Consider the following 12,451-nt stretch of genomic DNA (forward strand, 5'->3'; position numbering starts at 1 on the left):
ATTACACAAGCGTAATAATAGAGAAATGACTGTTTTGGTTACAGCATGGCCATTATTATATCTGATTAAGAGGCCTACGCCAACAACAACAAACATCAGTGGGCTAGGGCTGTGATATTTCACTGGTCGTTCTTTCCCCGAGTATTCCTGTGACAAGATATCCTTCAGAAATAACATTTTGTACAGACTCCAGGCAAACCTAGTGTATGTCACTTGTTTATGCCTCCTCCTGAAGCTGCCACAATTAGGTGATTCAGAATCCATTTGAAGAAATAGCTTCATCTAATTTCAATACTCATTCGTATTTCCATATTGTCATAACAAAGTAGGTCACGAGGCTCGCTTTAAACCCCTTAATATCAATGAAAACATAACCTGCCTCTCGGAGATAAGAAGCCCATTGTATTTGAACTATTGACCTTGATCATTTCCATGTCATTGAGCAACAGCCTTAAACCATGGAGGAAGAGCGAGAGGCTGCAGATGGTCCCAATCTGATCTGGGAAACATTTTACAGGCAGAGCTGTGATCACATCTGATTAGGAATCTCACTGGCTCATTAGCAGGTAAGCGGTGGTGATGAGGGTGATAGCTGCCTTGCCCTGCTTACTTTAAATAGGCACATCATGCAGGACTTGCAATGCCGATGTAGTGTGGACCTGGTTCACACTGCACTGTTTGCATTGGGAGGAGTTGTCTCCCTGACATCTCAAGAACTACCACCCTCTGCATGGAACAATGTGACAGTCCCATCGACACACCATCAACATCTTGGTCCGTCAGCCACAGGGCGGAGGGAAAACACTTTTCCCCCCAGTGGAATTACACATCATCCTCATTATCACATCAGTGAATGGTGTGATAAGCGGTGTGAAAGTCATTTGGAGTTTTATGTCTGATTTTCGGATATGACAGCCAAGACCCAAGAAATGTTGATGGGGACAATAATCATAAGTGTTTGTTATTCTATCTATTCAAATAGGCACCAACTGCAAGAAAATATACAGTAGTTTCAAGAGTATGACAATCAACATTGAAGAAGGACACAACACTGTTATCAGGCCCATGGTCAACACACTAATGCTTTTACGGCAACACATCAACCATAAAGTTGACCCCCCGTCTTCGGTTTCCTGACATATTTGTTCAAAGTACTGTTACAGTAGACACAACACAATTGAAACAATGATATAATTTATTTCCCAGTGAAATTGTCGAACAAAAACAAGTAGTATTGTGCTTCACTCTCCGGCTGACAGAACACATTTGGGATTTTTGGAGCTGTTACAAGGCATCTGGAGCTCATTGAAAGAGAAATGTAAACATGTCGAATCCATTGTTAGATAACCTTGTACCAACCAGAACACATACCTGCTATAGATCACAAGGAGAAAGAAACTGTTTGATGGCAAACATCCTTTGTTTCACATTGCATCACATGTAAGCCACTGAACTTACTATAGTCTTTCTTACGGTTGTCACAATGTACCCATGGTCCATCTTGATTTGATTATTTTCGTCTATATCAAACACATTTCAATCACAGTTTACCATATGAGGTACATAATATGAGGTGTCATCCCCAAAACTAAAAAACAGCTAAAACATTACACATAATAAAACATCTCCCATTTTCTATGCAACATAAACTGACCCACTTCCCCATAGTCTTGGGTGTTCTCATGGCGGATCAGGATGGCTGTTCATTTCTTAACACTGAGTATGGTCATCTGAAGACACTCCTCTTTGAGGGCCACCAGCTCTGTCTTGTAGGTGCTGGNGCGGATCAGGATGGCTGTTCATTTCTTAACACTGAGTATGGTCATCTGAAGACACTCCTCTTTGAGGGCCACCAGCTCTGTCTTGTAGGTGCTGGCCTTGACCTCGCTGTACAGGCCCAGCTGCTTTTTGGTGGACAGTGGTGTCTCCAAGGTGAKAGATCCAGCTGRCAGTGCGTCAGCTGGCGKGGGCGAMTTCCGCTTGAAGACSCCKAGCAGGGTGGTGAGRGCYTGACCYACGTCATGMCGTGCGCCCTCGTTAACAAAACAGTAGAGGATGGGGTCAGCCACACAGTTCAGGCTGGTGAGCGCCAGCGCCACGTGGTAGGCTGCAAACAGGTCCTCCTCTGCGCCACAGTCGCAGGGCTTCTGGAGGAAGAGGATGCTGCGACACAGCAGGAGCACGTGGTATGGCCCGAAACACAGCAATACGATCAGGATTAGACTCAGCGCCAGGCGCTTGATCTTCGCCTTCTCGTGACACTCCGTGGACACATTGCCACGCACCGCCCGCAGAATGCCCCGGTAKGCACCCAGCATGAMCAGCCAGGGKACCAGGAAACCCAGAAAGGTCCGGTAAAGGTTCATGCCCGCCACCCAGTCTTGCATGGGGTACTTCTCGAAGCAGAAGGTGTGGTTGAAACGGTCCTGGAAGAGCTCGTCGTGGAAGAGTGGCGCAGAGTTGGCCACTATCTCAATGGTCCACACCACGGAACTGACCAGCACGGCAGTTTTCACCCGCCGGACCTTGGCGAACTTGAGCGGGTAGGCCACGGCCAGGTATCGGTCGATGGAAATGCAGCAGAGGAAGGCGATGCTGACGTAGATGTTGGTGTAGAAGATGAAGCCGAAGAGCTTGCAGGAATTCTGGCCATGAATCCAGTCGTCGTGCTGGAGGAAGTAGTCGATCCATAGGGGCAGGGTGCCGATGTAGAGGAGGTCAGCCAAGGAGAGGTTGATCAAGTAGATGCCCAGCTCGTTTTTCTGCTTCACCTGCAAGTAAGCTGCCCACAGAGCCATGCAGTTGGTGGGCAGGCCCAGGACGATGACAATGATGTACAGCGTAGGCTGGAAGTACTGGTCGATCTTCGAGTCCACATTACAGAAGGAAATGTTGCACATTGTCCTCATATTCTGTAGGTGCATCGTTTATTTTGTGACTAAGCGTTTAAAGGGCCAGAACAATCCGACATGTTGTTGTTAATGAGAAGGAAAGAGGGAAAACGACATTCCGTACAGTGACGTTTCCTTTTTGTTTAGTAATTCCTTGAAAACACACTTTCTCTCCAGATGGGCTTCACATGTCAAACAGACGTTTCCCATTTCACGGCTGGTCCCACTCCTTTTTCAATTGAGGAAGAAGATGAGAGAAAAAAAAAGTGGTGATATAAAACCCTTCTTATGAACAAAGAGCCAGGCCTCCACTCCGGCACAAGGACATCATAAATCTTGGAGAGATTATTGTCCAAGGTCTGTCGCTAGCTGTGGAGAGGGAGGTGGGGAGGTTGATGGGGTGTAGGGGGATGAGAGCTCTTCTGCTGGATGAGAGCTCTTCAAAGGCCAAACAACACACCCTTCCTCCAAGATTGTCACTGACGATCCATGCCACGCACACAGCAGCAGCAGGCGATCTGTTAACTCAGGCCTCTTCGGCACTGCCCATCTAAAACAGAAGAAAGGAGAGTGTGTGAGATAGTGTGTATTGCCAATTTTAATTTGTTTCAGTTTTCCAACCCAGTTAGTTGTTCACATACAGTTGATGTTTATGCACTTGGATGGAATGGTCAGATCCATTAATTTTTCAAGTTACTCTATATCAGCTTTCTGTACCTATTGTTTCTGGTATGTACTCTAACCTTGAACTTCCAATACTCCTCACCTCTCTGCTTGTTTTCATGTTGAAGCCATTATTATTTATTCTTAGAACATTCCGGTCTGACCAATGGTCTTTCTCACACTCTTATGTTTTTACTCATAGTGTATGCTTTACACAAGAGTATAAATACATATTTGATACGAAAGTGTTTACTTTTTAACCACATTCCAAGGTCATCCTTCTTGAACAGAAATAAAGACGGACACAAGGGACAGCCCTTTCTAATCCACCTGTCATGATTGGTCCAATTAGTCACAATTCTTATGGAAACTACACCAATCACTAGCAGTATAATATTCAGTGGTTTTGAACAGTAATTACGACCATGAAAGATACCATGCTAGTCTTTGTTGTGAAAGGAAGGATGGGCCACTCCTATGGTGACCTTGTCAAATGCAGTTCAATGGGGGACGATCCTTCTGATATTCAGCAGAATAACTGGGTCACAAAACACGTAGTCAGCAAGCCATAATCAAAAGGGGTAAGCGTTACGGCTCCTGTAAGTACCCACAATAGGAGAGATAATGACACAGTCATGGTGGCGAGGGACCAATAATGTAAATCATTCTCATCAGTTCACAAGTACGCCCGTGTGTACGTGTGTGTGTTTGTATGGGTACTGGCAAGTCGAGATGCACCCCGAGGATCGTTGAAAAACATATTTTGTGACAAAGTGAGGGCTTTTCGAATTCCAGGTCATGGGGTTTGGGTTGACAAATGCTCCAAGCAGCTTCCAGCGTCTCATGGACCTGGTTTTGGCTGATTTAGGGTGGACAACATGTTTGGTGTACTTAGATGACATCAGTGTTTGGTTGTACATTCCAAGAGCATGTGAAGCGTTTAGACGAGGTTTTCAGCAGATTGGAGCAGGCAGGACTTAAAGGTGAAGCCATCTAAGTGCCACATGTTCAGGTCGCAGGTGAGCTACCTGGGACACATCATCTTGGGCTGAGGGAGTGTCCACTGACCCCATGAAAACAGAGACAGTCAGGGGTAGAGAGAGAGAGTAGTAGCATATGCCAGTCGGGCACTGTCAAAACAGAAGATGAATTATTCAAGTACGAAGAAGGAGCTTCTTGCTGTGGTAGTGTTTCCAACACTTTTTTCTGGAGAGGAAATTTCTACTGAGAACTGATCACAGCTCACTGAGGTTGGCTAGGGACAGTTGGCTAGATGGTTAGAGAAACTGGATCAGTTTGACTATGATATTGTCCACAGGCCAGGAAGACTGCACAGTAATGCTGATGGTGTGTCACGCCGACACACACAGCCAGAGTGTGGACACAGCTGTCTCACAGGAGGCCACTGTCAATCTGAGAGCCATCGTAAACAAGCCTCAGGATGTCACTATTGAGCCTGTAGCTGGAGCTCAAACAAGCCAGGCAGTACTCAAAAATGCAGCTTTCCTTTTGGAAGCACAGGATAGTGACCCAGTGGTCACCCAGTTAAAGACATGGAAAAAAGAGGGTAGAGCAGAGCTCCCTGTGGAGTTGCAATCGGAGCCAAAGTTTAGGCTTTTCAAACAAGTGTGGGGGGCATTACATGTGAAGAATAAGGTGTTATGCCTTAAGAGTCAAAACTATGAGACAGATGACACCATCTGGAGAGGGGTTGTACCAGATGAGCTCGTATATGAGATACTTACAGTTGCCATCAGGAAGTTCGGAAGTTTACATACACTTAGGTTGGAGTCATTAAAAACTTGTTTTTCAACCACTCCACAAATTTCTTGTTAACAAACTAGTTTTGGCAAGTCGGTTAGGACATCTACTTTGTGCATGACACAAGTAATTTTTCCAACAATTGTTTACAGATTATTTCACTGTATCACAATTCCAGTACATACACTAAGTTGACTGTGCCTTTAAACAGCTTGGAAAATGCCTGAAAATTATGTCATGGCTTTAGAAGCTTCTGATAGGCTAATTGACATAATTTGAGTCAATTGGAGGTGTACCTGTGGATGTATTTCAAGGCCTACCTTCAAACGCAGTGCCTCTTTGCTTAACATCATGGGAAAATCTAAATAAATCAGCCAAGACCTCAGAAACAAAATTGTAGACCTACACAAGTTTGGTTCATCCTTGGGAGAAATATCCTAATGCCTGAAGGTACCACGTTCATCTGTACAAACAATAGTACGCAAGTATAAACACCATGGGATCACGCAGCCGTCATACCGCCCAGGAAGGAGGAGCGTTCTGTCTCCTAGAGATGAACGCACTTCGGTGTGAAAAGTGCAAATCAATCCCAGAACAACAGCAAAGGACCTTTTTTTTATTTATTTCACCTTTATTTAACCAGGTTACCTAGTTGAGAACAAGTTCTCATTTACAACTGCGACCTGGCCAAGATAAAGCAAAGCAATGCGACACAAACAACAGCACAGAGTTACACATGGAATAAACAAGCGTACAGTCAATAACACAATAGAAAAAAATAAAGTCTATATACAGTGTGTGCAAATGGCGTGAGGAGATAAGGCCATAAATAGGCCATAGTAGCAAAGTAATTACAATTTAGCAGATTAACACTGGAGTGATGGATGAGCAGATGATGATGAGCAGATGATGATGTGCAAGTAGTGAAACTGGTGTGCAAAAGAGCAGAAAAGTAAATAAAAACAATATGGGGATGAGGTAGGTAGATTGGGTGGGCTATTTAGAGATGGACTATGTACAGCTGCAGCGATCGGTTAGCTGCTCAGATAGCTGATGTTTAAAGTTAGTGAGGGAAATGTAAGTCTCCAGCTTCAGCAATTTTTGCAATTCGTTCCAGACACTGGCAGCAGAGAACTGGAAGGAAAGGCGGCCAAAGGAGGTGTTGGCTTTGGGGATGACCAGTGAGATATACCTGCTGGAGCGCGTGCTATGGGTGGGTGTTGTTATCGTGACCAGTGAGCTGAGATACGGCGGAGCTTTACCTAGCATAGACTTATAGATGACCTGGAGCCAGTGGGTCTGGCGACGAATATGAAGCAAGGGCCAGCCACTAGAGCATACAGGTCGCAGTGGTGGGTGGTATAAGGGGCTTTGGTAACAAAACGAATGGCACTATGATAGACTGCATCCAGTTTGCTGAGTAGAATATTGGAAGCTATTTTGTAGAAGCCGAAGTCGAGGATCGGTAGGATAATCAGTTTTACTAGGGTAAGTTTGGTGGCGTGAGTGAAGGAGGCTTTGTTGCGAAATAGAAAGCCGATTCTAGATTTGATTTGACACCTATGTATTTGTAGTTGTCCACGTATTCTAGATCAGAACCGTCCAGAGTAGTGATGCTAGTCGGACGGGCACGGGTAGCGAACGGTTGAAAAGCATGCATTTGGTTTTACTAGCGTTTAAGAGCAGTTGGAGGCCACGGAAGGAGTGTTGTATGGCATTGAAGCTCCTTTGGAGGTTAGTTAACAGTGCACAAAGGGCCAGATGTATACAGAATTGTGTCGTCTGCGTAGAGGTGAATCGGGGAATCACCCACAATCACCCACGTTGATGTATACAGAGAAAAGAGTCGGCTCAAGAATTGAACCCTGTGGTACCCCCTAGAGACTGCCAGAGGTCCAATTTGACACACTGAATTCTGTCTGCGAATTAGTTGGTGAACCAGGCGAGGCAGTCATTTGAGAAACCAAGGCTATTGAGTCTGCCGATAAGAATACAGTGATTGACAGAGTCGAAAGCCTTGGCCAGGTCGATGAAGACGGCTGCACAGTACTGTCTTTTATCGATGGCGGTTATGATATCATTTAGTACCTTGAGTGTGGCTGAGGTGCACCCATGACCAGCTCGGAAACCGGATTGCACAGCAGAGAAGGTACGGTGGGATTCGAAATGGTCAGTGATCTGTTTATTGGCTTTCAAAGACTTTAGAAAGGCAAGGCAGGATGGATATAGGTCTATAACAGTTTGGGTCTAGAGTGTCACCCCCTTTGAAGAGGGGGATGACCGCGGCAGCTTTCCAATCTTTAGGGATCTCGGACGATACGAAAGAGAGGTTGAACAGATTGGTAATAGGGGTTGCAACAATGGCGGTGGATAATTTTAGAAAGAGAGGGTCCAGATTGTCCAGCCCAGCTGATTTGTACGGGTCCAGGTTTAGCAGCTCTTTCAGAACATCTGCTATGTGGATTTGGGTGAAGGATAAGCTGGGGAGGCTCGGGCAAGTAGCTGCGGGGGGTACAGAGCTGTTGGCCGGGGTTGGGGTAGCCAGGAGGAAAGCATGGCCAGCCGTAGAGAAATGCTTATTGAAATTTTCGATTATCATGGATTTATCGGTGGTGACCGTGTTACCTAGCCTTAGTGCAGTGGGTAGCTGGGAGGAGGTGCTCTTGTTCTCCATGGACTTTACAGTGTCCCAAAACTTTTGGGAGTTAGAGCTACAGGATGCAAATTTCTGTTTGAAAAAGCTAGCCTTTGCTTTGCTGACTGACTGTGTGGATTGGTTCCTGACTTCCCTGAACAGTTGCATATCGCGAGGACTATTCGATGCTATTGCAGTCCGCCACAGGATGTTTTTGTGCTGGTCGAGGGCAGTCAGGTCTGGAGTGAACCAAGGGCTATATCTGTTCTTAGTTCTACATTTTTTGAAAGGGGCATGCTTATTTAAGATGGTGAGGAAATTACTTTTAAAGAACGACCAGGCATCCTCGACTGACGGGATGAGGTCAATATCCTTCCAGGATACCCGGGCCATGTCGATTAGAAAGGCCTGCTCACAGAAGTTTTTTAGGGTGTGTTTGACAGTGATGAGGGGTAGTCGTTTGACCACGGACCCATAGCGGATGCAGGCAATGAGGCAGTGATCGCTGAGATCCTGATTGAAAACAGCAGAGGTGTATTTGGAGGGCAAGTTGGTCAGGATAATATCTATGAGGGTGCCCATGTTAACGGATTTAGGGTTGTACCTGATGGTTTCCTTGATCATTTGTGTGAGATTGAGGGCATCTAGCTTAGATTGTAGGACTGCTGGGGTGTTAAGCATATCCCAGTTTAGGTCACCTAACAGAACGAACTCTGAAGATAGATGGGGGCAATCAATTCACATATGGTGTCCAGGGCACAGCTGGGAGCTGAGGGGGGTCTATAACAGGCGGCAACAGTGAGAGACTTATTTCTGGAGAGATTAATTTTTAAAATTAGAAGCTCGAACTGTTTGGGTATAGACCTGGAATGTATGACAGAACTTTGCAAGCTATCTCTGCAGTAGATTGCAACTCCTCCCCCTTTGGCAGTTCTGTCTTGWCYGAAAATGTTYTAGTTYGGMATGGAAATRTCAGYATTTTTGGTGGCCTTCCTAAGCCAGGATTCAGACACGGCAAGGACATCAGGGTTGGCGGAGTGTGCTAAAGCAGTGAATAAAACAAACTTAGGGAGGAGGCTTCTGATGTTAACATGCATGAAACCAAGGCTTTTTCGATTACAGAAGTCAACAAATGAGAGTGCCTGGGGACACGCAGGGCCTGGGTTAACCTCCACATCACCTGAGGAACAGTGGAGGAGTTGGATGAGGGTACGGCTAAAGGCTAGCAAAACTGGTCGTCTAGTGCATTGGGTACAGAAAACAAAAGGAGCAGATTTCTGGGCGTGGTAGAATAGATTCAGGGCATAATGTGCAGACAGGTGTATGGTGGGGTGCGGGCACAGTGGAGGTAAGCCCAGGCACTGAGTGATGATAAGAGAGGTTGCATCTCTGGACACACTGGTTATACTGGGTGAGGTCACCGCATGTGTGGGAGGTGGGACAAAGGAGTTATCTGAGACATGTACAGTGGAACTAGGGGCGCCGCAGTAAACTAAAACAATGATAACTATCCTAAACAACAGTATACAAGGCATATTGACATTTGAGAGAGACAAAGCGAGGCATAAAGCAATCACAGGTGTTGATTGGGAGAGATAGCTAAGACAACAACGGGTAAGACAACAACAGCTAATCAGCTAAGACAACAACAACAGGTAAAATGGCGATGACTGGGCAGAGAGGGTCAGTTAACTACACACAGGGCCTGAGTTCAGGTCTAGGGCCGACAGAAACAAACATAAACAAAGTGGAGTACCGTGATAAATGAACAGTCCAGCAGGCATCAGCTATGTAGCCAAGTGATCATAGGGTCCAGTGAACAGCAATAGATGGATCAAGGAAGCTGCGGGGTAGTCGTTGCTACGCTAGCACGCGGGAGACACGGCGATTAGAGTTAGCAGGCCGGGGTAGGTAGAAGCGTCTACTACGACGTCCGGCAAAGGCCGGGTGAGGGCACAGCGGATGGAATTACGTCTGCGGACCAGTCGTGGTGGTACGGCGGGGCACCGTGTCGACGAAGGGACTGTGCCAGATGGCGAAAGAGGTATGGTAGTTGTAGTAATTTCATTTGCTAGCCGGGAGATGCGCCTTGCTCAGGGCTAGCATCGGGGCTGGGTCACTCGGTGGCAGCTAGCTAGCTGTGATGATCAGGAGTAATGGTCCAGGGTTTACGGCAGGAAGCCGGCGTTGTAGTGGAGTAAAACAGTCCGAGGCTGGCAGGTATTATACAGGCTAAAAAACGCCTGGTGCCTGTGCAGAGGGTAAAGGTCGCTAGCAGTGGCTAACATTGACTAAATAGCTAGTAGCAAATTAGCTGGTTAGTGTCTGATGGCTAGCTTCTGGTGAACGTTTTGGCTATAAGGTCTAAAAAAAAATAGTGGATCCGTGTCACATTGAGTGAGGCGGGTTACCGGAAGGTATATTTAATTTTAAAATGGAAAAGAGATTGAAAAATAAATTGAAATATATACAAAAAAGATGAAAAATACAAAAAGTAAACGAGAGGACGACAAACCACGTCTGCACATCTTAGATAATCTTGTGAAGATTCTGGATGAAACAGGTTCAAAAGTATCTATATCCACAGTAAAACGAGTCCTATATCGACATAACCTGAAAGGACGCTCAGCAAGGAAGAAGCCTCTGCTCCAAAACCGCCATAAAAAAGCCAGACTACGGTTTGCAACTGCACATGGGGACAAAGATCATACTTTTTGGAGAAATGTCCTCTGGTCTGATGAAACAAAAATAGAACGGTTTGGCCATAATGACCATCGTTATGCAAGCCGAAGAACTCCATCCCAACTGTGAAGCACGAGGGTGGCAGCATCATGTTGTGGGGGTGCTTTGCTGCAGGAGGGACTGGTGCACTTCACAAAATAGATGGCATCATGAAGAAGGAAAATGAGGTGGATATATTGAAGCAACATCTCAAGACATCAGTCAGGAAGATAAAGCTTGGTCGCAAATGGGTCTTCCAAATGGACAATGACCCCAAGCATACTTCCAATGTTGTGGCAAAATGGCTTAAGGACAACAAAGTTAAGGTATTGGAGTGGCCATCACAAAGCCCTGACCTCAATGCCATAGAACATTTGTGGGCATAATTGAAAAAACGTGTGCGAGCAAGGAGGCCTACAAACCTGACTCAGTTACACCAGCTCTGTCAGGAGGAATGGGCCAAAATTCACCCAATTTATTGTGGGAAATTTATGGAAGGCTACCCAAAATGTTTGACCCAAGTTAAACAATTCAAAGGCAATGTTACCAAATACTAATTGAGTGTATGTAAACTTCTGACCCACTGGGAATGTAATGAAAGAAATAAAAGCTGAAATAAATCATTCTCTCTACTATTATTCTGACATTTCACATTCTTAAAATAAAATGGTGAGCCTAAAACAGGGATTTTTTTTAACTTGGATTAAATGTCAGGAATTGTGAAAAACGAATTTTAAATGTATTTGGCAAAGGTGTATGTAAACTTCCGACTTCAACTGTAGCTATATCCACAATGATAGAACAGGAGACCATTTAGGAGTTGAAAAACTCGCCAGTAAAATTAGAGCAAGATTTTATTGGCCAGGATGGTATGACAAGATCTGTCACAGGCCGCCCTTTTGAGAGGATAGCTGTAGACTTAATGGGTCCGTTTACAGAGACAGCAGAGACGAGGTAACAAACACATTATGGTTGTGTCAGATTACTTTACTCAGTGGTCAGAGGCATATGCCATACCCAATCCGGAAGCAGTAACAGTGGCCAAGAAACTGGTAGAGGAATTTGTGTTGAAGCTAGGCGTTCCTCTCTCTATCCATAGCGACAATGGGAGCATTTTTGAATGTACTCTTTTTAGAGGGATGTGCAATCTTTTACAAATGAACCAAACACGAACCACTCCGTATAACCCACAATCAAATGGTTTGGTGGAAAGAATGAACAGAACTCAATATCCTGTCACTTTTTGTTGATGACAATCAAAGAAATTGGGATGAGATACTCCCATATGTGATGATGGAATACAGGAGTAGTGTTCAATCTTCCACGGTGTTCACACCATACAGGATGCTGTTTGGTACTGAAATGACTTTACCGCTTGATGTGGTTATGGGAACACAACAAAATGAAGGGAAACAGTATGTTTTTCAGTAAGGTGCAAGGGTATTTTAGCACTGTAAGGGAAGCTGTAAAGAGAAATCACCTAAAAGCCACAGGTAAACAAAAGCAATACTTTGATCTGAATGTGACACCCCAGAGGTACGAGGAAAATTAATTTGTTTGACTTAGAGACTACCAGAGGAAAAAGGGGTTGTCACCCAAACTGATAAAGAAACTCAAAGATCCTTTCAAAATCGCAAAGAAACTGTCAGATGTGCTGTATGAAGTAGTACAGTGTAATGGACCTTATCATGCATTGGTACACTACAACAGGATCAAACCTTACTTTGGGGTTGTTTCAGAGCATGAGGTCCCTGGCACGGGACAAGAGACTGAGTTGAGC

The 12,451-nt window shown here is 45.1% G+C and overlaps 1 protein-coding gene across 3 annotated transcripts in view; it reads right to left on the reverse strand.

Annotated features, from left to right (window-relative positions):
• Positions 1-1,785: 1,785 nt before the first annotated feature.
• LOC111949726 (G-protein coupled receptor 4) overlaps positions 1,786-12,451 on the reverse strand; it is a 49,926-nt gene continuing 39,260 nt past the window's right edge. For all 3 annotated transcript variants that reach the window (XM_023967076.2, XM_070434003.1, XM_070434005.1), the window contains exon 2: positions 1,786-3,441. In XM_023967076.2, the coding sequence (XP_023822844.2) occupies positions 1,800-2,924 (1,125 nt within the window). In that variant the 5' untranslated portion in view covers positions 2,925-3,441 and the 3' untranslated portion in view covers positions 1,786-1,799. The remainder of the gene's footprint in view (positions 3,442-12,451) is intronic.

Source organism: Salvelinus sp. IW2-2015, linkage group LG22, assembly GCF_002910315.2.
Source record: "Salvelinus sp. IW2-2015 linkage group LG22, ASM291031v2, whole genome shotgun sequence".
Lineage (NCBI taxonomy): Eukaryota > Metazoa > Chordata > Actinopteri > Salmoniformes > Salmonidae > Salvelinus > Salvelinus sp. IW2-2015.